General features: G+C 43.0%; 1 protein-coding gene across 5 annotated transcripts in view; it reads right to left on the reverse strand.

Annotated features, from left to right (window-relative positions):
* The window catches only part of ARRB1 (arrestin beta 1), a 171,521-nt gene that overhangs the window by 39,713 nt on the left and 105,466 nt on the right, over positions 1-26,342 (reverse strand). For all 5 annotated transcript variants that reach the window (XM_042459400.1, XM_042459398.1, XM_042459395.1 and 2 more), the window contains one exon: positions 23,516-23,546. In XM_042459400.1, the coding sequence (XP_042315334.1) occupies positions 23,516-23,546 (31 nt within the window). The remainder of the gene's footprint in view (positions 1-23,515; positions 23,547-26,342) is intronic.

The following is a 26,342-nucleotide window of genomic DNA, read 5'->3' on the forward strand; positions in this document are numbered from 1 at the left end:
TGACTCAATTTCGTCTTCTGGCTTCCAGGGAGCTTCAGGCTCAAAATGCACTTTCTTAGTTTACTACGCCTAGCACTAAAACCATGTGCTCAGCCTCTGAGATTGATTATGAAATGATTATCTCAAAGTCAGGGGCAATACTGAAGGTGCAGAAACAGGCTAAGTAGTTCCTTGACCATCTCCAAATTCAAAGTGGAAGGATTTATTTATTATTTCCCAGTTCTCTGGAAGTTTATTTTATTTTATTTATTATTCCTGACATTTCCCTCGTCGTGGAACCTAAGGAAGCTTGCCATAGAAAAATTTAAACAACAAACAATGTACTCGTATATACAAACGTTTTTACAAAACGCTTAATAAACTATCCAACGTAAACTTTCATTTGGAAGCATTTCAAAACTATGATCCATGCTCTGTTATGTGATGACACACATATACTTACAGCGGTTTTGCAAAGGGCAAAGAAATGCTCCAAAACCCAGAGTGTTTTGCAATGGAATAGACTCTCCTTGGAGCCTTCTTTCTCACATTTATTTTAACACACATGATTAACACAGCCAACTTAATTATAACAACTCTAACAAAATGCATTGCATCAGCTTACATTCACTACAACAATCTAAATAAAACCAAAAGGACATAGACCCAACCAACCAAACAAAAAATCATCTTAACTTCCTCACCCTCTAAGAATATTGACTTTTAATTTCCTTATCAAAACCATAACATAGTTATCCCACCTCTTTACTTGATCACGTATATATAACCACTCACTATTATTTGACTTTCAAACGTAATATTGATGACCTACCATTTCTTTTTCCCTTTAATCTTTATATATGATGAATAGATATAAAATGTATTACCCCGATATTAATTCAGTACATTTTAAACTGAGTTGAATAGGTCATTATTTTCAACCAATATATTGATAGACCTATCATTTACTCTTTCCCTTTTAGTCTTTATACACTTATTATGTTATGTTATTGATATATACCTCTAATTATTCAGTACGTTTGAGACAGATTTCAGATAGATCATTATTTTCAAGCACTAATATTTGATAGGCCTATCATTTACTCTTTCCCTTTTGGTCCTTATATACTTATGTATAGATACAATGTATTACCTCTATATTAATCCAGTACATTTGAAGCAGTTCAGAGTCATTATTTCACCAATCTTCTCAATTTTTTTATATTGAATGTTTCCAATAGCTGTGTAAGCTTATCATTTCCATAAATTCATGTACTTCAAATTTGAATATATATATATATATATATATATATATATTATATATCTATATATTTAAAAACCAAAAAAGCCTATAAATTTAAGATATAATTACCGAGATCAAATTGACTTTAGTTTAAACCATAGTACTACTAAAAACATATATTCTTCTGTCAGTACATTGCAAACTAAAACATTTTGTACTTCCAATAGTGTCTCATTCGGAGGGGTGATAAAAGTTGAACCTCACTAAATGTTTCCATGTTGGTATTCCTCTTAAAAATCAAATAAGCTTAAACCATATACCTTCCAAAAGTTGAAGGACTTAAAGAGGCACGCTGTTGCTGCCCTTCATTGGGCAAAGCTCAGAGCAAAGTTCTGCTAAGCTTCCTTTGGATGAACTTTGCAAGGACAGATGGCCTGCAGCAGCTTAGGGAGAGTTTAGAGGGTTTTGCCCCTGTGCTGTGGCAAACCATCTTTGCTTTTTAGGGGCTCATCCTCTGCAGCATTTAGAGAAGATTTACTTGGTTGTGTGTAGGAAACCAATGGGTTTTTTGTTCATCTTGTTTTACGTGGGTTTATCCCAGTCTCTTGGGAGTTATCACACGGAGAATTTTCTTATTTCAAATGAAAAGAAAGTGGGGCCGACATCATTCATGTGAATTCGCTAGTTCAGTGAATTACGTGAATTCAATTGCTTCGAATTGACTTCCCATTGCCTGAAAATAGTTTGCCATTGCGCGAATTGTGTGTCACCTCTCACACCATAATGTATAACCCCATGATTGCGCTCGGTTTGGACTGACTTCCCATTGTCCAAACTGCATGTGGTAGTCTATCACGCAATAACATTAACCCCATGATTGCGTTCGGATTGCCATTGGATTATACTTCCAATTCCCTTGTCTGATAAACTCATTGGAGACAATCAACAAAAGAGGACCTTCCAGAGAGTTGTGTTGTTCTGGTGGCGATTACGAATGGGAAAATATACAGTTTTTCTTTCCTGGCTGAAAAAAGAATGGATTTCCCAACAGTCACAGTGAATATTGTCAGAAGGAATAACAAAGTGGAGAAAAAACTGGACCCTTTGTGCTCTCGGACTTCTGGAGAAATTATCTTGGGCAGAAAATGCAAACGGCCACTTTATGGTTTGTTCCTGATTGGGTTTTGTACTTCAAAACCTGCAATCTTTGAACAAAAAGTGTGTCGGTGTGTGCAAATTTGCTTTTTTTAAAGTAAGGTTTATTGTTCCTTCCTGTTTTAATGCAAATAGCCACATTATTATTATTATTGTTGTTGTTGTTGTTGTTGTAACGGGTTGCAGTTCTATAACCCAGGATCCAGAATGTTGCACCAAAAATGGATATTATTTAATATGTGAAAGACTGTGGTTTTTCAATAAGATTTTTAGGGGGGAAGCCAAGATTTATTGGCTACCTTTTTATAGAAACAAAACTCTTACCCACACACAACACACACAATCTTACAAACACAAGAAAACTTGCACCAGGAAATCGTGGCAGAAAATCTAGCAAAAAAATCCTCCGTCAAAAAAGGACATAATGTTGTTGTGCAAAATTGAGAAAGGAAGCCGAAGTGGCTTTAAATGGGAGTTGTTTCCATAGGAAGCCAGGTCTTGCAAAAGAGGACCAGAGAGAGAAGCAAGTGCTTTAAATGGAGAGGTTTTCCGAAAGAAGCAAAGGCTTGCCAAAGAGACTAGAGAGGGGAAGAATGGGTCTTTCAATGGAGACTGGGGCATCAGCCTTGCTTGCTTTAGGACTTTCTAAGCACTATGATGTATTGACCCTGATATATGTCTACCCAAAATTTTAGGGACATTGTTGGGGCATAAATTTCTCGACTTTAGTTAAGTATATGGGTAAATCCAAAATTCAAACCCAGAATTCCATAGGTTGTGGCCACGGCAGTTAAACCTTTCACAGGGTTTTCTTGGCAAGTTCTTTCAGAGGGGGTTTGCCATTGCCATCCTCTGAGGCTGAGAGAGTGTGACTTGACCAAGGTCAACTGGGGGGGTTTCAATGACCGAGACAGGATTTGAACCCAGGCCTCAGGTCGCAATCCAACATCCAAGCACTATCATATTCTATAATTTGCATTATTAGTTTTAAGTGTATTCCATTTCTCCTCTCTGCAATTTCCATCATTTTTCTCCCTCACCATGCGTCAACTCTGGGAATATCTGGGACTTTCCCAATATTTTTGCACAGACTATCTAGCTGCCGATATCATATCCCAGGAAAAGTTACTTTCCCAGGCTGAGCGCAAGGAGCTATGGGAAGGAAGGAGACCTTTATGAGTCGCCTCCTCTATTCAGTTTCAATTGGAAGCCTCTTTCCTTCCATTTCTGTGAGCTGAAGATAAGCAGGTCATTGGAGTCCATTTTTGACTCTTTATGGGATACTCTCAATTAAAGTGATTTAATTATCTGGCCAGCTTTTTAACATTGGCATAAATCACAGACACTCCTCAAGCGGGAGAGGAAGCAGGAAAGCAGAGTATCAAAGGTAATGAAGCAAGACAGCTGTCGGGTTTTTGTCTAAATTGAGCTTAAATTGTTTTGGACTAGTTTTCCAAAGTAAGTAGCCATGTTACGCTGATCTACCACGATAATTAATGCAGTTTGACACCGCTTTTCGGCCATGGTTCAATACTCTGGAAAGCTGGCACTTGCAGCTTTCGCGAGTTATTTAGCTTCTTTTGTTAGAGAGCCCAGTGCTGCATCAAAACTATAATCCCATGGCCATGCAGTTAAAGCGGGGTCAAAACTGCATTAATTCTGCAGTGCAGATGTAGCCTTATTTTTCTTGCAGCATCAAAAAAGGGGAAGGGAGAGGAGAGAGAGGGAAAAAAGGTATGTATCACCACCTTTATGATTAAAAGTTTTTGTTAACAGTGGGAGTCTTAAAATAAAATAAGAATACATATATGCACGATGCAAATAATAAACACACACATGCACCCAAAATAAATGAACAAACAAATCCAGGATTCCCAAGGCACACAGCCATGGCATGGGATGGAGCCATGACGTTTATCAACAGGTATCAGAGTGCTCTACTTGTGCAGTCTGGACACTGAGGATGATGCCCGGGAAGGGAGCTGGCTTCCAAGAGCAAAAGAGGGGCACATGGGTGGTTGAGAAGCACCTCTTCTGCTGCAACTTCAAGGCAGGTCTTGCTCCCATGGCGCGACTCGGGGTTTGGAGATTTTACCCAGAATCCCCCAACCGGTCTGGCTAATTAATGGCTAGAGAGCCTGCTGGGAGTTTTTTCCTTCCAAAGTGACTTGAAAGGTTTGAGAAGATCACAGATGGCATCTTTGAGAAGCTACTAGGATAATGAAGGTCTGGACATCAAGTTTTGTGGGATTGACTTACAGTGCTGGGTATCTTTAACTTGGCTTATTCCACTATGATTTAAAGCAATCACTGTATCGGTTTATATGACTATCGTTCCCATTTGAAAAAACGGTTCTGCTACTACTGTGATCGGTTTCAATCGCGTGAAGCGAGGCAAAACGGGGGGGAAAACGTTCTTTCTGCACTAGTTCTCTGGCAGTTCTTTTGAAAAGAACTGATTCCGAAGTGTGTTCAACAAGCGGGGACAACGGATCTGAATCGCACCATTCTGGAGGACAGGTTAATGGCAGAGGGTGGTTTACTATCCCTCCTCAGTTTTTGTTAGATCCCCCTTTTCCCCTCAGCGTGGCTTTGCCCTTGTAGTGTGACCTATTGGCACTATTTGTTATTATTATTTTTAAATAAAATTGTAGAGATTCAATTGTGGATTTTGCAACTACTTGCAACCAGGGAAGCAAGTAGTTGCAAAACCAATTGTCAATCTTCTTTCCGTTTTCTAAAAATAAAATTGACAGAAGATTTGATTCATTGGTTCTGCAGCTATTTGCCTCATTGTTGCATCTGATCTTCTATCAATTTTTTAAGAATACCGTATTACTCAACTTAAGTCAACCCCATGTACAAGTCAAGGCAGATTTTGGGGCCAAAATTGTGGATTTTGAGGTGACCATGGATAAGTCGGGGTTAAAACTTAGGGCTACGTAAAAGATGTATGTAAAGGACAAAGCAAAGGAAAACGATGCCAACAAACTTGCAAAATTCCAGCAGGCCTAACTATTTGTGCTCATACTAAAGGCTGAATGGATGAGAGAGTAGAAGGGGGTCAGTGCTTCCCAGCAGATTAAACTCTTGCCTTTCACTAGGGGTGGTTTCTCTCATTATATATATGATTTAAGTCCAGTACTTACATTGACCCGTAGGATCGTTTTTTAACCTAAATTTTAATGTATAAGTTCGAGTATATACAGTATATGTTCCCAAGCCGGCTGCCCAGGCTGCCGCTTACATCACTGGTGACACACAGTGAAGTGGCGCAAGCTAGTGGGGATGACAATCTTGCCAAGAAGGAGCAATTACAAGAGGTATTGAAAAGATCCACTTTTCTATGGGAATGACAGCCCTTTTTGGAATTGATTTACCAACACAGAGCGAAGGCGAATTGCACACCGGTTTATATGTAATGGGAATGAGTCCTTGGAGAGGAAAGATTGAGATTCATAGAATGGAGGGGATCTCCAGAAGCAATCTAGTCCAACCCCCTGCTCAGTTTAGGATCTCAAGCTAAATATCCCAAGCGGGAACTGTCCAGCTTCTTTCTGGATACTCCAGAGAAGGAGACCCCACCATTTCTCCAGGTAATTGGTTCCATCACCCAGCTGCTCTAGCTGTCAAGAAGTTCCTCCTGATGTTCAATTGAAATCTATCTTCTTGTATCTCCGACCATGAGAGAACTGGTCCTTCCCTCTGCACAGCAGGAACATCCTGCACCCTCCATCTTTGGCAACCCTTGAGTATTTCCAAACTGGCATCATGGCACCCTCGTCTCCTCTTCTCCAAACTGAACTTGGCACATGATAGCCACGACCAAAGTGTTCAATTGCTATCTTTTACATCTCCAAGGGATGGAGCGACCTCATTTTTTGCCGCTACAAGAAACCAAAACACAACCCATGGATTCAAATCACAAGAATAAAAATTTCCACCTAAACATTAAACTTTGGAGGTCTTTAAACAGAGGTCGAATGGGCATCTCTCAGGAGTGGCTGAGTTGGAAAGAGCCTAATCCATAGGACTAGCAAAACCTCCCAGACCTGGAACACGACTAAGGAAGATCAAAGAAGAAAGTGCAAAGGCAGGCTTAATGTTGAGCATAAAGAAAACAAAAACAATGACCACGAAGACCTTCACATGTTCAACCAAGACAATGAGAATAGAAAATAGTCAAGAATTCCGTACCTGGGAGCAAACATTGATAGAAATGGGGACCGCAGTCAGAAATTGAGAAGATTAAGATGGGAAGGACAGCTATGAAAGATCTAGAAAGATCTTAAAATGCAAAGAGATACAACTGGCACAAGTTAGATCATCCTGCCATTGTATTCCCTATTGCCATGGATGATGTGAGAGCTGGACAGTCAAGAAAGAAGATGAAGAAGAAATCCATTCCTTTATGACGTGGGGCTGGGAGAGTGCTGAGGATCCCATGGATGGACAAGAAGACAACCAATGGGTCCTAGAGCAGATCAAGCTGGAATCCTCCCTGGAAGAAGCCAAGATGATCAACTTAGGCTGTTGTCTTTAAAACACATCATGAGAAGGAAGGACTCATTGAAAAGACCATAATGCTGGGAAGATGAGGGAAGGGGAAGAGAGGAAGGCCACAGGCCAGATGGAGGTGAACTCTATGAAGGAGGTCACTATGGGTTTTATGGGGTTTCAGGAATTAAGAAGACCAGGGGAGGCAGAGCTCTTGGATATGTCTCATCCATAGGGTTGCCATGAGTCAGATTGACTCAAGGGCAGTTAACAACAAACAAACCCTAAGGCAAAGATCCCATCTGATCTTGGAAGATAAGCAGGGTCAGCCCTGGTTCCTTGTGGGAGACTGCCAATGAATATCAGGTGATGTAAGCTGTTTCAGAGGAAGGAACTGGACAAAACCACACCTGAGAATTCCTTGCCTACAAATACCCTGGAAAATTCACAGGTCACTTTAATCACAGGTGACTGTGAGGCACAAGCACACAGACCAGAAATCATATTGAGTTTGAAAGACCTCCTTGATTCACATCACAGCCTACATTGCATAAACTTATGACTCCTTAGCTACATTGCTAGTGTTAGCTGTCCTTTAGTCAACCCGACTCATGGTGACCCTGTGGATGAACATCTCCAAGACCTAGTTTTTTGTGGGTTTTTCGATCCATGTGGCCATGTTCTAGAAGAATTTGTTGTAAAAAGTTTGTTGCTCAGATGCTGGCAATCACAGGAACTCTTCTAGAACATGGCCACTGGACAAAAAACCCACAAAAACAATGGATGCTGGCCATGAAAGCCTTTGACTTCTATTCCCAAGACCACTTGTTTTTCCATTGCTCTGTCAGGTCCTGCAAATTCCTACCCATGACCTACTTTATAGAGTCCATCCATCTAGCATGCAGTCTTCCTCTCTTCTATTGCCTTCTGCCTTCTCAGCATCATTGCCCTTTCCAGTGATTCATGCCTTCTCATGATGTGGCCAAAGGACAACAACCTAGCTTGATCATCTTGTCTTCCAGGGAGACAATGTTCCAGGCCCATGTATTGGTCTTCTTGGTCATCCATGGTATCCTCAGCACTTGTCCAGCCACCATATCAAATGTGTTGATTTTCCTCTTATCTGCCTTCTTCACTGTCCTGCTCTTGCATTCGTACATGGTGACGGGCAACCTAATGGCTTGGACAATTCTCTGTGTTCATTTGATAGCTTTGCATTTAATGGTCTTTTCTAGTTCTTTCACTGCTCTTTCCCATATCAAGGAGGTGAAGAGAGCCGCATGGACAGACTTCAGGGACAGAGCAGGGAGCCTAGAGTCCCACCCAGGGAACAGTCGCTGTAAGCTCGGAGGGGCGTGTGGTCGTAGTGGGGGACTCCTTGCTGAGGGGTACAGAAGAAGCAGTGATTGTAGGCCTGACAAGATGTCTCGAGAGTGTGTGTGTCTTCCAGGTGCAAGATCCTGATGTGACAAGAGGGCTGACAAGCGGTCAAGCCTACTGACAATAACCCTTCCTTTTGGTCCAGTGGGGACTATGATACTGCAAGACACACCTTCAGAAATCAAAAGGGATTACGAGGCGCTTGGTAGGAAGCTGAAAGGAATGGAGTACAGGTTGTTCATCTCGTTCTTCTGCCAGTTGAGGGATGGTCCAGGAAAGGAGAGGAAAATAGCGGATGTGAACAACTGGCTTCGCAGAGTAGTGCCGCCGAGAAGGATTTGGATTCTTCGATCTGGGTTGCGGTCCATGAGGAGGGACTTCTTGCAACAGACGGGTTTGCATCTCAAGCCAGTTGGAGAAATGTTTTTGCCAACAGTCTCCAGAACTTGATCAGGAGGGCTTTAAACTGAGTTCCGAGGGGAAGGGAGACATATTAAGGAAGGCGAAGGGATGCGAAAATAGTCAAACTGACATAGAGAAACAAGGCAACAGTGCAAGGACCCAACAGTGGGAGGCACAAAAAACTTGTACAGGCAGCAAGTTAAAAGGGAACCAAGGTCTGCGATGTCTCTTACACTAAGCACAAGCATGGGAAATAAGCAAGTGAACTCGAACTCCTAGTACAACAAAGCAATATGATATATAGGCATCACTGAAACCTGGTGGGATGAGTCTCTGATGGGAATGGAAATATAGGGGATAACCATTTTAAGGAAATAGGCCATAAGAAAGGAGGAGGTAGCACTATTGTCAGAGATATTTACACCAGTGAAGAGATCCTGGACATCAATCATGGAAGCCAGGTGGAGAGCATCTGGATAAGAATCAAAGGGGAGAGAAACAACAAGGATGTTACGGTGGGAGTCTACTACAGACCCCCAAATCAGACTGAGGAATTGGATGATCTTTCTAGAACAGATGACCACACAGTCAGAAAAGGGGATGTAATAGTGATGGGCGACTTCCTATCCTGATATTTGCTGGAAGTCCAACTCAGCAAATCCTCAAGGCCTAGCAAATTCCTCACTTGCCTGGAAGACATTTCATGGTCCAAAAGGTGGAAGAGGCAACAAGGGGGTCAGCTATTTTAGATCTGATCCTAACCAACAAGGATGACTTGTTAATGGGGTGCAAGTGGTTGGATCCTTAGGTGGGAAGTGACCATGTTCTCCTGGTGTTTGTAATACAGTGGAAAGAGAAGCCAGCAGAGTCAGACACGCATCCTGACTTTAGGAGAGCGGATTTCAGTAAACTTAGAGAAGTATTGAGGGCAATTCCATGGTCCGAAATACTAAAAATAAGGAGTTCAGGACAGATGGGACTTCTCAAAAGAGAGATACTGAAGGCACAATTTCACAGTTCCAGTGAGAAAGAAAAACGGGAGTGTCTCAAGAAACCAGGTGGATGACTAAGGAACTTTCAAGGAGCTAAGTTTGAAATGGAAGTGATAAGAAAAGGAAAAAGGGGGAAATCACAAAAAGGAATCAAAGGAATAGCAGGCATTTGTAGGGTAAAGTCAGAAAAGCTAAGCACAGAATGACTTCAGGCTTGCTAGGGGTTAGAACAATAAAAAGGGCTTTTTGGATATGTCCGCAGCAAAAGGAAGAGAAGGAAACGGTTATCGGGCATGATGGAGGATGGCAAATGCTAACAGAACAAGAAAAAAGGCCGAATTACTCAACACCTTCTTTGCCTCGTCTTCTCAGAAAAGGCAAAGGGGCTAACCTGAGGATAATGGACAGAGGACAGATAGGGGATTTCGCACAGAATAAGTAAGAGATAGTAGAGGCAACCTTTTAATCTAAATGAATTTAGTCTCTGGACCAGATGAACTCCATCCAAGGGTATTAAGAACTGGCAATGTAATTCGGAGCCATTGGCAATAAATTTGAACTCCTGGAGAAAGGAGAATCCAGCAGATGGGGAGGGCAAACGTTGTCCCCATCTTCAAAAAGGGGAAAAAGAGGATCCCACAATTATCGTCCAGTTAGTCTGACCTCATCCAGGAAAGATTAGAGCAGATCATTAACGAGAGTCTGTGAACATCTAGAAGGCATGACATAATCAAAAAAAGTCAACATGGGTTTCAGAGAAACAAGTCATGCAGACAAACCTAATCTCTTTCTTTGATAAATTACCAGCTTGGTAGATGAAGGGAATGCTGTGGATATAGTAATTTGATTTCATAAGGCCTTTGACAAGTTCCCATGACATTCTTGCAAACAAGCTTGTAAAATGTGGGCTAGACAAAGGAACTGTTAAATGGATCGTATTGGTTGACCGGCCGAACCCAAGGGTGCTCAACAATGGCTCCTTTCATCCTGGAGAAGTGACCAGTGGGGTCCAGGGCTCTGTCCTGGGCCCAGGGCTATTCAACATCTTTATCAATGACCTGGATGACAGAATTGGGAGCATACTTATCAAATTTGCAATGACACCAATTAGGGGGAATAGCTAATACCCCAGAGAACAGGATCAAGATTAATGACCTGAATGACTTGAAGCTGGGCCAAAGCTAACAAATGAAATTCAACACAGCGAAATGTAAGGCATTGCACTTAGGGCGGAAAAATAAAATGCACAGATTTAGGATGGGTGACACCTGGCTGAATGAAAACTAGTGTGAAGGGATCTAGGAGTCCAAGTAGACCACAGTTGAACATGAGTCAACAGTGTGATGCAGCAGCTAAAAAGGTCAATGCTATTTTAGGCTGCATCAATAGAAGTTAGTGTCTAGATCAGAGAAGTAATAGTGCCACTGTATTCTTCTCTGGTCAGCCCACCTAGAATATTGTGTCAGTTCTGGCGCCACAATTCAGAAAGGACATTGAGAAACTGGACGCTGTCCAAAGGAGGGCGACAAAAATGGTGAAGGTCTGGAAACCATGCCTATGAGGAACGACTTAGGGAGCTGGGGATGTTTAGCCTGGAGAAAGAGATGGTTAAGAGGTGATATGATCGCCCTGTTTAAATTTTTGAAGGGATGTCATATTGAAGAGGGGCAAGCTTGTTTTCTGCTGCCAGAGAACAGGACCGGAGCAATGGATGCAAGCTACGGAAAAAGAGATTACCTGAACATTAGGGGAACTTCCTGACCGTAAGAGCGTTCGACAGTGGAATGCACTCTTCCTCGGAGGGTGATAGAGTCTCCTTCCTTGGAGGTCTTGAACAGAGGCTGGATGGCCATCTGTCAGGGATGCTTTGATTTGGATTTCCTGCATGGCAGAATGGGTTGACGGTGGCCCTAGTGGTCTCTTCCAACTCTACGATTCTATGATTCTATGATCCTAGTCCTCTTCTGATTTCCTGGCTGCAGTCTCCATTCTGATCATGGATCTAATGAAACCCTGTTGCTAACACATCAGGGCACTGGCAAGAGTGCCCCATGTGCACTGGACTCTTTTGAACCATGTGTGCACATTCAATGCGCACAGGGCTCCTTCATGCATTGTGCACTTTTGATGTGCATCAGAAACCCCTGTTGTGTTCCAGCCCTTCCTAGCCCAGGGGAACCCTGATGCCATTGGCCTCTTGGCATTGGACCGTTGTGATCATATGGGCAATGGATGTCCATAGTTTGTATGCCATTTAGTCCCTAGACCAATACGGATGTTGAAGAAATTACTCAGCTCTGTTTCCCGCGCTTGTAAGTCTGCTTACAAAGACGTCCATCCCATACTGAGCTCCTGTCATCCTCTCTCAGAGGCCTCTCATTCAAAGGGATGCCATACATAAAAGCCAACTCAAGGGACATCATAAAAACAAGAAACCTTGCAGTTTTTCCTCCTGGTCTATTGAAAGCACATACTATTTTCTAACCAAAGAAGGCAGAGATATTAGTTTCCCAAAGGACCAGAGCAGGACAAGGAAAAGGGACATTGTGGGAGACTGCCACTAATGTAGACACACATGTACTTTCATGTGACACATTATCTCCCTTTGCAATAAGCAACACACATGCACACACACACACACACTTCTGAAATAGCTTCCTATTGCTGCTTTATCAGTCCCCGACATTTGCTCAGGGCCATTTTATGATCTGTAGTGCACTTCTGTCTCTTCTTATCTTTAACACTCTCTGTTTTAAATTCGGCACGTGGCTCGACTTTCCTTCCTGTCCACATACCCAGGTTTTCAATTCTGAAGAGTCTTGACCCTTCTCTGCTTCTCTCTGGATTCGCCTTGGCTGAGTCCTTACGACTCAGGTCCAGGTTATTTGGAGGCCACAGTCTCCCTAATGGTTCTGCTTTGAGATCTGGGTGGAGATCATAAGTCGAAGGCCACGAAGACCATCTAATCTAGTGGTTCCCAAACTTTGGTCTCAGATGTTTGGGACTTCCCTCCCAGAATCCCTGGCTCTTGGCCAATCCAGCAGGGGTTTCTGGGAGTTGAAGTCCAAAATAGCGGGAGGACCAAAGTTTTGGAGATCACCCTCTAGTCCAATCCTGGCTCTGCACAATACTCAAGAACTTTTAAAAAGTGATCATCCAAAGAAGAAGAGTCCACCATCTTCTGATTCTGCTCCATGGATTTTGGTATTTATGGGGGGTCCTTGAACCAAACCCAGCAAGTAGCAAGGGACCACTATATGTGCTTGGATTTCTATTCTTTTCCTTTCTGTCGCTTTTTCCACGCTAGATTTCCTTCGCTACAGGAAAGGATTCTAGCTCAACTTAGGAGGGACTTCCTGACACGTAAGGGCTGTTCGACAGTAGAACAAACTCCTTCCTCGGAGTGCAGTGGAGTCTCCCTCCTTGGAGGTCTTTAAACAGAGCTGGATGGCCATCTGTCGGGACGTTTTGATTGTCAAGGAAGTATTCTAGATCAAGGAAGTAATAGTGACACTGTATTCTGCTTTTCGTCAGGCCCCACCCTAGAATATTGTGTCCAGTTCTGGGCGCCACAATTCAGAAAGGACATTGAGATAACTGGAGCGTGTCCAAAGGAGGGTGACAAAATGGTGAAGGGCCTGGGAAACCATGCCCTATGAGAACGACATTAGGGAGTGGGGATGTTTAGCCTGGAGAAAAGAAGGTTAAGGGTGATATGATCGCCCCTGTTTAAATATTGAAAGGATGTTGTTGAGAGGAAGCAAACTTGTTTTCTGCTGCTCCAGAGAACAGGACCTGGAACAATGGATGCAAGCTACAGGAAAAGAGATTCCACCTGAACACTTGGAGGAACTTCCTGACAGTTAGGGCTGTTCGACAATGGAATGCACTCCCTCGGGTGTTAGTGGAGTCTCCTTCCTTGGTGTCTTTAAAACAGAGGCTGGCCATCTGTCAGGGATGCTTTGGTTTGGATTTCCTGCATGGCAGGGGGTTGGACTGGATGGCCCTAGTGGTCTCTTCCAACTCTATGATTCTATGATTCTATGATTGTGAGTTCCTGCATGGCAGAACGGGGTTGGACTGGATGGCCCTTCTTGGGGTCTCTTCCAACTCTACGATTCTGTGATTCTAGACCATGGACACCTATTCGTTGCAGCAACTAAAACAGTGGATTCTCCTCCCTTCAGTGTGTGTGTTCTGGCTTATTTGCTTATTAAAGAACTCCCATCTTTGTGGGTATCATTCCTGTTCTCCGTCCCCAACACCAAAGGGACACATAGTGCGGACAAGGGAGAGGGTCTTCTCAGTGGCTGCTTTTAGCCTTTGGAAGCCCTTTCTGGGAGTTCAGGCTGCCACCCTCCCTTGCTATTTTTCCGCAGGCAGGGAAATTTTTTTATTGTTATTATTATTTTGACAGGCCTTTAAAGACTGACTGGTCAAGGGAACAAGGCCTTGCTGAATTGTCTAACATGCTGTCTAACCATGTTTTGTCTATCTGTCATTTTTAATAGCTGTCTTTTTTAAACCGGTTTTAATCTTGATGATATTTTTAACTTTTGCATTGGGTCGGTTTTCAACCGGTGTCTCGCTTTTAACCGTTGTGAAAGATGTTTCTGTGCTTTTTAACTTTTGTAGGTGTAATGGAATTTTATACTGTTTTAACAAGATGATTTTATAATTGTTTTTACATTTTTTATTGTAAGGTTTTTGACCCATTTTATTTGTCTGGGTCCCTTTCTGGGAGAAAAGCAGCAAACAAAATGAATGAACAAATAAATAAATAAAATAAGCCACCTTGAGCCAAACTGGGGGGAAAGCAGAACAATAACTGATGATGATGATGATGATGATTGTTGTTTTGTGCCTTCAAGTTGTTTCCAACTTATGGCAACCCTAAGACTAACCCTATGGGGTTTTCTTGGCAAGTTTTTTCAGAAGGGTTTTGCCATTGCCATCATCTGAGGCTGAGAGAGTGTAACTTGCCCAAGGAAACCCAATGGGTTTCCATGGCTAAATGGGGATTCAAACCCTGGTCTCCACAGCCCAACACCATAACCATTATGCCATGCTGGTTCAATAATATCTGGAACTTCCTGCCACCTGACAGAATATCTTTAGTTTTCAGTCCATGCCCTTCATTTGTCTATGAATCTTCCACAATTTCCCTTTGCTGCCTATCTTCTCCCCTTTGATATTATTAATGAAGACCAACCTGCCAGTCATTAATATATTGGACAGTCCTTCTTTTCGAAGCCCTTTCAAAATTCATAGCAACAAGACTATCAACCATACAGCCTATAATGGGCTCTTCCATGCATCCCATTTCCCATCGTATTAGATCTCTTCTGGCTTTCCAGCAATTGCATCCCTCCCATAAGACGCAAACCATTAGTTCCCTTTGCTTCAACTCTGTTCACTTTATTAATGAAGTAATGCCTTGTTCCCTTGCCACATTATCCTATATTTTTCACATTTAGACTGCCTTTTACATCAGTCTCTTTCCATCAGACAACCCTCTTCATCCAAACACAGTGGCTATTTCTGTCCTCTGTCTCTCTCTTTCTCTCATGCGCTTTTCACCCACCCAGTGAAATAAATAGGCCAAGAGCACATCAAGCCTGAACTGTCACTAGGAGCCAAAAGGACACAACCGAGGCTATTGTATTTTGGACACAATCATGAGAAAATACAGTGTTCCCTTGGTTTCTGCTGGAAGACCCCAGATGATGGCACAAAATGGCGTCCCTTATATAAAATGGCAAAATCAAGGTTTGTTTTGGGAATGTTAAACAATATATATTTTCAAGCCATGTATGGTTGCATCTGTGGATGCAGGATCTGTGGATATACAGGGCAAGCTGTATGAACCACTGGAAAAGAATAATTCTGGGGAAAATGGAAGGTAGGAGGAAGAAAGGGACACTGCATTAGAATCACAGAGTTGGAAGATACCCCTAAAGGCCATACAGTCCAACCCCATTCTGCCATGCAGGAAGACACCATCCAAGCATCCATCCTCAGCATGACATCCCTTCTGCTATTTAACCATGGCTAGCAAATCATTAGAGATGGATTGATTCAATAAACCTTGATTCGAGGTTAAAAAGGAGCTCTCCAGGCGCTGAACCTCTGTTGGTTGCTTCCAGGGGGGTTTTGGGCTTCAGGGGACATAGGCCCTGTACAGGCCGTTGAAAAGCGCTGGCCTGTGGGCGGAGCCATGGTATAGTGTCCGCACGTGCAATGCCATGACCCCACCCCATGGCACCATTTTGGCACACACTTGTTTACACAGTGCAGCACCCAAACTTTGGTGCAGCACCCAAACAGCGCAGCGTGGAAGGGGAATCATCATGGTGTGCCGCCGTTCCTATGACGCCCCGTCGGAGAGCAGAAAAAAAGCTGCTTTTTGCAGCTGCTTTTTGCTTCTTGGGTTTCCATATGGTGGAAAGGACCTGAAGGCACACAACAACAACAACAACAACAACAACAACAACAACAAGTAGTAAGAGGTGGATTGATTCAATAAAGCCTCGTTTAGGGTTTAATGGGGACTCTCCAGGTGCTGAAGCTCTCTTGGGAATAAGGCTCAGCACCTGGATAAAACCAGCTGTAAAACCTAAAGTGGATGCATCAACCCCAAACATTAGCCTCCTCTGATCTCAGTATTACTTATTGGTGACTTTCAGCCTCTGGCTGAGATGCTACTGAATGCTGGCGCAGCATGAAATTCTGCCAGGAGATTTCCCAGCAGACAATGGATCACCCCAAGGCCTTGCCATTCAGCACCAGACCAACACACAGATTAACATGGAAATCACCTCCTCTCAACCAACAGTATATATACCACACTCTCCTCCATGCCAGCATTCTTTGTAGATGCCAGCCACAGGTGCTGGCGAAATGTCAGGAATAAATTCTTCCAGAACATGGCCTCATAGCCCAAAAACCCCACAAAAAATGATGGGTGCCGGCCACGAAAGCCTTCAACTTCACATCTGCCAGGAGTGTTTATGTGAGAGGTCTAGAAAGACAACAGTTGTCAACCCTACAACTTTATCAGGGAGGAGAAGGAGAGCTGCACCCAGACACTATCTGGCAGTTGCAGCATAGCCTATGGAAAAAACATTTCACAAGGTGGCACTAGACAACCCCTTGTGTTGTTGTTGTTGTTGTTGTTGTTATGTGCCTTCAAGTCCTTTCTACCCTATCGCGACCCTAACGAGAACCTATCATGGGGTTTTCTTGGCTAGACTGGTTCAGAGGAGGTTTGCCATTGCCTTCCCCTGAGGCTGAGAGTGTGTGACCTCCCCAAGGTCATTCAGTGGGTTTCATAGCTAAGCTGAGAATCGAACTCTGGTCTCGAGTCCTAGTCCAACGCTCAAACCACTATGCCACACTAACAGGGATGTTTTGATTGTGAGTTCCTGCATGACAGGGGGTTGGACTGAATGGCCCTTGTGGTCTCTTCCAACTCTATGATTCTCTGATTCTAACATCTGAAAAAACTGTTTGCTGGAATAACACCACCATTTGCACCAGCATAAGCTGCCAAGGGGATACTGACATGATTACCATACATTCCTGCAGACTTTTTTCCTTCTATGCTCTGAGGATGGCATTCAAATATTACCATTGACTTACAGAGTTGGAAGAGGTGGTTTTGCCACTTCCTTCCTCTGAAATAGAGTTCACAGCACCTGGGATTCATTGGCAGTCTCCCATCCAAGTACTAACCTGGGCTGACCATGCTTAGCTTCCAAGATCAAACAGGATCTGGTGCCATTCGGGTTGTTAGACCCTTTCCTACTGAAAAAAACTCTCTCCATTCATCAAAGGCTAGCCATAAAGTTGTCTACCACAAACACTTATTTGAGGTATCTGGTCATCATTTCATTAAAATTCTACATGCACTAAAAATTAAGGGCATCAAACAAAACATGCACGTTAAACTGCATTAAGTCAAAATATGGAGAGCAGGTTGGTTTGAGTCTTGGACTCTGACTCTGGAGACCGGGGTTCGAATCCTGGCTCGAGCGTGTAAACCCACTGGGTGACCCTGGGCAAGTCACACTCTCTCTCAGCCTCAGGGGAAGGCAATGGCAAACCTCCTCTGAGGAAAACATGCCAATAGCCCCATAATAGGGTTGCCTTAGGGTTGCCCTGAGTTGGAAATGAATTGATGCCACACACGAAATACACAATTTTTTAAAAAAGAAAATAGACATAAAAGACATTGCAGACTATACTACAATAGTGTGTGTGTGTGTGTGTGTGTGTGTGTCTTTAGGTCACCTATCAATTTATGGTGACCCCATGAATTTTTCACAGGGTTTTCTTAGGCAAGGAGTCCTCAGATGTGGTTTTGCCAGTTCCTTCCTCTAAAATATAGCCTGCAGTGCCTGGTATTTGTTGGTGGCCTCCCATCCAAGGACTAGCTAGGGCTGACCCTGCTTAGTTTCTAATATCAGATGGGGCCTGGTATCTTCAGGGCATTTTACTTAAAGGAGGAAATAAAGAATATGACCTCTAACTCTTTTTTGCAGTATGTAGAGAGATCTTGTAGCATCTTTGAGACTAACTAAAGAAAGAAGTTGGTAGCATGGGCTTAAAGTCTAGTTCCTCAGATGCATTTGGAGGAAGTAGACTTATGTCTATGAACACTCCTGCTGCCAACTTCTTTCTTTCAGTTATTCTCAAAGGTGCTACAAGATCTCTCTACATACCGATTCTACAGACTAACACGGCTGTATCTTTGAATTCTTTTCTGCAGTTACACAATAATTCCAAAGATTCCCCCTTCCCCCTTTTTAACTTAAAATATTGCACTTCATCTATAAATTCAACTCATGCAAATCACCAAAACCAATAGCCATCTGGCCACCTTCTTTCTTTCTCAAAAGGCCTACTAGGTTTCCAATATTCCAAGAAAGTTACCAAAGACTTTTCTCCAAATAGACATTTTATCCATCTCTGCAAAGTCATTCATTGTTAAACAACCATTATTTCGGAGGTAGTACATTAGTCTTCCATTTTCTATGCTTATAATAGTCTTGCCGCTGCATGCCTTTGGTCAACCTGTTCCCAAGAGCTTGACCCTGGCTTCTGCTCCCAATTCTTCAGACTGCTGGACTGGCTGGAGGAAGCAGAGGGCTACAGCTGTACTATTGCAAAACCTCTAGGCCTCCTAGCACCCTTAACCTGCTGTTCATCCCATCAGATCACCAAGCCTCCATCTCTGTCACATTTCAAGCACCAATGCCCAGGAGCCAATGGTGTGACTCACCCGGGAAAAACAACAACACGCGTGCAGCAACAACGCTGCAGAACCAGGCTCACCCGGTGTGACAGATCGGCAAGCCTCAGGCGGTACGTGAGTCTTTGCTCCAAACACCAGAGGCAATGAAAACCTTCTTGGAGGTTAAGAGAAACCAGGAGACTGTTCAAATTGCTTGGATCGCTCCAGACCTCAGGACACAAAGGTTAAGCTCATGTCCCATCATTTCCTGTCTGAGTTTAGTGCAAGGATGGACAAGTGGGCTGGGTGAAGAGTAGGAGAAAGGGGTGTTTTTCTCTTCTAGAGACCTGCCAAAAATCAGCCCCCAAACTGAACTCAGAAGCTTAGTGGTTCCATGTCACTGGAGTGCTAAATCATAGAATCCTAGAGTTGGAAGAGACCCCAAGGGCCACCCAGTCCAACCCCATTCTGCCATGCAGGAACTCACCATCAAAGCATCCCTATTGACAAATGGCCATCCAGCCTCTCTTTAAAGACCTCCAAAGAAGGAGACTCCACTAAAATCTCCGAGGAAGGAGTGTGTTCCACTGTCAAACAGCTCTTACTGTCAAGAAGGTCCTCCTAATGTTGAGGTGAAATCTCTTTTCCTGTAGCTTGCATCCATTGCTCTGGGTCCTATTCTCTGGAGCAGCAGAAAACAAGCTTGCTCCATCCTCAAAATGACATCCGTTCAAATACTTAAACAGGGCAATCATATCACCTCTTAACCATCTCTTCTCCAGGCTAAACATCCCCAGCTCCCTAAGGCCTGTTACAGACTGCCAAAATAAAGCTGCTTGGGGTCTCTTTGGGGGTATGCTATTTAAATGATGCCTGGGTCCTAAGAGTCCGGAGGTCGCGCCAAAGCCACACTCCATTTCTAAGCACTGGAGTGCAGCTTTGGTGCAGCTTCCGGATTCTTAGGATGCATGCATCATTTAAACAGCATACCTCCAAAGAGACCCGAAGCAGCTTTATTTTGGCAGTCTGTAACAGGCCTAAGTGTCTCCACATAGGGCTTTATGATTTCCAGACCCTTCACCATTTTAGTTGCCCCCCTTTGGACATGCTCCAGTTTCTCAACATCCTTCTTGAATTGTGGGGCCCAGAACGGGACACAGGATTATTCCAGGTGGGACCTGACCAAAGCAGACTATTACTTCCCTTGATCTAGACACTATACTTCTATTGCAAACTTTACAGTGCTCTATAAATAAATGTTAATAATAATAATAATAATAATAATAATAATAATAATAATAATGCAGCCTAGAATCGCATTGGCCTTTTTAGCTGCCACATCATGTCCAACTTGTGGGCTACTAGGACTCTTAGATCCCTTTCATGTATATGTCCTCCAAGGAGAGGCGGGCTATAAATAATAATAATAATGATAATTATTATTATTAAGTCTTGTTCAGCCAGGTGTCCCCCATCCTATATCTATGAATTTCATCTTTTTGCCCTAAGTGCAGTACCTTACATTTCTCCATGTTTCTAGCATTCTAATCTATTCAGGTCATTTTGAATGTCGATCCTCTCCTTTGGGGTATTAGCTACTCCTCCTAATTTGGTGTCATCTGCAGATCTGATAAACCTGCCCTCTGTTCTTTCATCCACATCACTGATGGCTCCTCATTTCCAACAAAGAGCCACATATTCACATTCCTGGGTGCAGAAGCTCTTGGGGCAGTTGAGAAAGATTAGTGCCCCCCCCAAAAAAACCCCAGCATGCCGCATTGCATGTGCTGCATGCATTAGAACCTTGTTTGATTTGTTATACACATAAGTAAGCCAAAGGGCCCTCCAACTTTGGCCCACTGCACATGGCTTAGGGAAGATCTCATTATGCACATAGATGCAAATACAACTAAAATCCTGCCACCACCTCCTGTGTTTGGCCCCACCAGCCAAGAGCTAAAGGGGAAGAGACATAGAATGAGCAAACATGACATCTGTTTTCCCTTTCTTGGAGAGAACTGTGTGGAGGACCCAGGAGGAGCCTGTGCACTTTCCCCCTCTCTGTGCAATGTTCGCTTTTCTGGCTGACGTTGCATGACCCAGATTCCACCCTGCCTCTCTTTATACTTTGGAGAATACATTAAAAATGTTTTTTAAAAGATTCATGGATAGACTGGCCTATTGCTCACCAAACAACATCAACAACCAGAGGACAAGGATCACCAAAAATTAAAAATACGGGACAAGACAGGAGAAGGCAGCACCTTGCAGAAAAGCACTGATGCCAGTTCATACATGCTGATGCAAAACTAGAAATGATGTTTAAAATACATTTTTAAAGAGAATGGCAGCTTCTTCTTCCACTTCACGGTATTTTTACTATTACTATTTCTTCATCAACATCAACTTCATTATTTGTATTCTACCTTTTCCCCAAAATCCAGACTCAGCGCATCACCACCCTTGTGGGCAAGACTTGTGGCAAGGTAACCCATGTGCCTGCTTTCCAGTCTGCTCCCCAGTCGCTGCTAACTGGGGATGGTGGGCATCCCATGGTTTTCTTCCTTCTGGTCCTTTGTCTTTAAACCTGGCTCTGGCCTCTTTCATACAAAAGGCTATTTATTGCACTTTGATTCCATTCCCAGGGGATTCTGGGATAGGTAGTTAGGATTCCCAGGGGATGCTGGGACAGATAGTTTGGGGAGGCACTAGAGCCCTCTGGTAGAGAATTCTAGATACTTTACAAAACTTTACAAAACATTTTGGGAGGAAGTAAACACACAAGAAAATTTGATTTTGGATAGTTCCTTGATTTCCAGGAACATGTGCGTTCTTTTGAAATATCTACCCGCTTCTTGGAAAATAACAAATGGCGAGCGGAAGTGGATTTTTCATGCCTTGTTATTAATATTAATATCCCACTTTCCCCCCAAATTTGGGACTCAGTGCACCGTACTGTTTAAAAGAACAATGCCATTTTAAAAAAATACATGAGTAGGAATTAAAACAGAATTAAATTATCATGGTATTGAAGCATACCACTCATTAAAAGAATAAAATGCCATTAGCAAAAGAAAAAAGCAACAGCTAAAAGACTGATACTTTGCAAATGGGAAGCTCATTTTCCTTCACTTCTGACCCAATGGATAGATAGAAGATCTCGCAGCGCTTGCAACGTTTGAAAGAATGACCAAATTTACAAATGGACATTAGGTCAGCTGTTATAAAAAAGGCAGGACTAATGTGTTTATTTCCCTTCCTTTCGTGTTTTTATTTTCCTGCTCCTGCCATACTGGAACATTATTGTATGCAGCTGAGATCCCTTTTGAATGTAAGTAAATTTAAACTTGATTTTCCAAAGAAAATCCTTTCCCACTTTGGACTCCAGAGTCCAAGGAAACCTGCGGCAGGGTCAGGGAATTGCTGGCAAACAACGCACATCTTTTGCTCCTATTGAAAAAGCTGAATAATTCAAAATGTTAAAAGCAACCTCTCCTGGCCTTGCTGAGTTCCTAATGCAATTGCTGCAAGGCCTCAGCCGCCGCCCCCCCCCCCCCCCGCTTGCGGATCCCTCTCCTGGGAGCTGCTCCAGGGATGCTGGGCTGAGATGAAGACAACCTCTCTTAGCAACGGCTGGGCTTGCTGGTGCATTTGCCACACCATCACTACCAATGTTCTGGTCTCTCCAATGAAAGGCAGCTGGCAGGAAGGCACTTAGTAAGCTGGCAGGGTGAAGGACAGAGCAGGCTGCAATGGTTGCCAAGGAGGAGAAGAAAGGGTGGTTGTTGTCAACTGCCTTCCAGTCGGCTTCGAGTCATGGCAACCCTATGAATGAGATGTTCCCAAGCCCCCCATCTGCAACCGCTCTGCTTGGATGCTGTAAATTCAGTCCCAAGATCTCTTCAATTGAGTCTTTCTCTCTTTCTATTACCTTCTACTTTTCCTAGCATCATTGTCTTTTCCAACAAGTGGTGCCTTCATTTGATGTGCCCAAAGTACAACAACCTTATAGAATCATAGACTCATAGAGTTGGAAGAGACCGCAAGGGCCATCCAGTCCAACCCCATTCTGCCATGCATGAAATCCAAATCTCAGAAGATGCCAGCCATAGATGCTGGCGAAATGTCAGGAATAAACTCTTCTAGAACATGGCCACATAGTCCGAAAAACCCACAAAAAACCTACAACAGCCTCACTTTAGTCATCTTGGCTTCCAGGAAGAGTTCAGGCTTGATCTGTTCTAGGACCCATTTGTTTGTCTTTTTGGCTGTCCATGGTTTCCTCAGCCATCTCCCCCCTGGCACCACAGCTCAAATGAATTGATTTTCTTCCTATCTGCTTTCTTCACTGTCCAGCTCTCAAATCTGTCCATGGCGATGGGGAATACAATGGCTTGGACAATTCTGTGTTTAGCTGGATATCTTTACTCTTTGGGATTTTGTCTAGTTCTTTCATTGCTACCCTTCCTATTCCTAGTCTTCTTCTGATTTTTGGACAGCAGTTGTGCTTCTGAGCAATATTTGATCCAAAGTATGGGAAATCTTTGACTACAGTCATCCCTTTGTTTCCGGACCTCCCCCCCTGAAAAAAATGGAAAGTATCCAAAGGATCAGCGGAGAAGTTCAACTTACCTTGCCATTGGGGCTGGCCTTCTTGAAGACCCTGCAAAACAAGGAGAGAAGACGACAGGTGAGTAACTGAGCAGAGAAACAGGCACTTTGCTGGCCCCGATTCAGTACTAGTTAATTGCTCTATAAATCCCAAATGCCCAGATGGCCCTCCGCATTTGTGGCTTTGACTTTTGTGGATCCAAATTACTGATGGATTTGTTTAGGTCCTCCAGCACAATTCTGCCAGAAGTTGAACATAGAGTCACACTGGAGCACCTAGAGATTCCTTAGGAATAATAATAATAATAATAATAATAATAATAATAATAATAATAATAATAATAGATTTATTTATATCCCACCTTTCCAAAAGGATCAAGGCAAGTTACAAAACACTTCTCTGGGCATTTGTAGGTCCTCCAGTGTGATTCTATGGTCAACGTCTGTCTGATGTTGGCCACAGAGTTGTGATGGAGGACCTAGACACTCTCGGGTAAAAAAAGAGCAGTTTTTTTTTATTTTCAGTTTTTCCCTCTTTCATGATGGGGGTCCTGTGCCCCTGACCCCAGTGAAAGTAGAGAGCCCACTGCATACAGATTTGGAGCAGGTTTTTTCCTAGCCCTACCTAGAAATCCTTCTGATTCCTTTCTGGGGGTGTCCATCCATGTAAGAAGATCGGAAGCTAACTTCAACCAAATCTTTGCTTGCTGCTGCCTGCAAAAGTGCCCCTGCTTCAAAGGGAACAACCCCAAAATGCTGTACTACAAATACCCCTCCCCCCATTCTTCTACAATCTTCTCAAAATGGCAACATGGAACGATATCGTGCCACTTCCCGTCCCCGTTTTGAGAGAAACCGCAGAGGAAATCTCAGGAATTTGAGCTTACAGAGGTAGGATGGTATGGCCTGTCAGGGGGAAATTGGCCTATAAACCCCCATGCAATTGCCAGCTGGTTTTGCTCTCCCTCCCACATTCATTTTTTTATTTTACATGCCCAAGTTTTTTCTGCCAAACTGATGAATAAATTTTGCAAATTTTGAAATGTTCTTGCCAAAGAAGGAACCAAATGAAACTGCAACTCGTCCCCAATCAGAGGAATGGGAGAGGTTCAAGTACTAGAAGCGGAGGAGGTTGGGTAGGAAAGCACAGCGACCATTTCCTCCTGAACTCAACAAGTATGGAAAATCCCCTAGTCCTCCATTTTGTTGAATCACATTCATGTTCTTCCCAACCATGTATCATAGAGTTATGAAATGTGGGACAAAATCCACTAGCTGCATATCATTCTCCAGCAGAGTAGTTATGCTGGTGTTCAGAAGCAATGGCTTCTTGTGACCACCCTCGCCCCAGAAAACAATCATTTGTGATGTATGCAGATGGCATTGGTCAGAATCCTGTTGAGGACTTGCATCTTTATAACTGGATTTGTGTCTGCAAGCAGAAGAATTGTGCAAATGTTCACATTCACTAAAGGGGTGGTGTTAGGTTACTACATAGTGTGACCACTGTGTATTGCTGCCTCATTCACAATGGGACCGATCCACATCAGGCACTCTTGCCATTCTCCCATTACACAGCTTTGCAATTCAGAAACTGGGACTCTTAGCGGCTCTGCTACCTAGCTCAGTACAGTCGGCCTGCCACATTTCCAGCTTTGCCTTTTGCAAATGTGATTTTTTGCAAATCTGATGAATATGTTCTTTCTAGGTATCTCTAGGTTCTCCCGCATAACTTCTGCTATAGGGTGACCATAGAGTCATGATGGAGGACCTAGAGATTCTATGGAGATTATCACACTGGCAAAAAAGCCAGGAGCATAGCAGGATGCTCCCATCAATATCATCTGCCATTATCCTGCGATGATCCCATGAATAAAGAGGAATTCTAGTGCTGCTTTTTATTCATGGAAAATTCCAAGAATAAAAAGTGGCACTATAATTCCTCTTTATTCATGGGATAATTGTGGCGTCATGTGATAATCATGGCATTATCGCGCATTATTGATGGCAGCATCCCACTATGCTTCCGTCTTTATTGCCGGTGTGATAATCTCCTTAGAGAGAACACTTCTTTGGTCAGTGCAATTCAATGCACTGTCCAAAGTTGAATGTAAAGTTGCACAAGAGAACCTAGAGATCCAGGAAACATTTCTTTATTTTCTTTATTAGTATTTAACAATAGTACAATCTCAGTATTAGAACAATTCAACCCCATTACAAACAACCCACTCCCTTTTCCATCCTTCCCCTAATTCATAGTACATAATAGAAATGTTGCTCTGCCAAACCTCTTACATTAGCAACTTCCATTCCAGTCCTTTACATATTTTTTATAATCATATTCATCTAATTATTAATCCAAAACTTAACTTGGCCATTCAGTGGTTCAAATTCACCATTTCTTAGAATCGTAGAATCGTAGAGTTGGAAGAGACCGCAAGGGCCATCCAGTCCAACAAAAGTCTCCCACGTGATACCAAAAAAGCCTCCTTTTATATCTCCTTTTGCTAGTTGTATTATATTGTTTTAATGTATTTTAAGCATTTTTATCTTCTAAAGCATTTTATATTTTAGCACTGAATTTGTTTTAATTATATATATTATAGAAGCATCGTTCTGTTTTCAGTAGAGCTGGCATTGCCAAATGGTTTCCAATGGCACTTCCATGCAGGACCCATGCACCAGTCCAATTTGGAAATGTAAGTAATGCGCAGAAGGCATTGAACACTAGATCTCACCATGGGTACAGCTGAGGTTTTGCCACAGCCAATACTTGAGCATCTAAAAATCAGTCCAGGTCCAGGGACAACAGCCAAACTATGAATCTTGATTTATTTATTTATTAAAT

The sequence above is a fragment of the Sceloporus undulatus genome, chromosome 3 (genome assembly GCF_019175285.1).
Source record: "Sceloporus undulatus isolate JIND9_A2432 ecotype Alabama chromosome 3, SceUnd_v1.1, whole genome shotgun sequence".
In the NCBI taxonomy this organism is placed as follows: Eukaryota; Metazoa; Chordata; class Lepidosauria; order Squamata; family Phrynosomatidae; genus Sceloporus; species Sceloporus undulatus.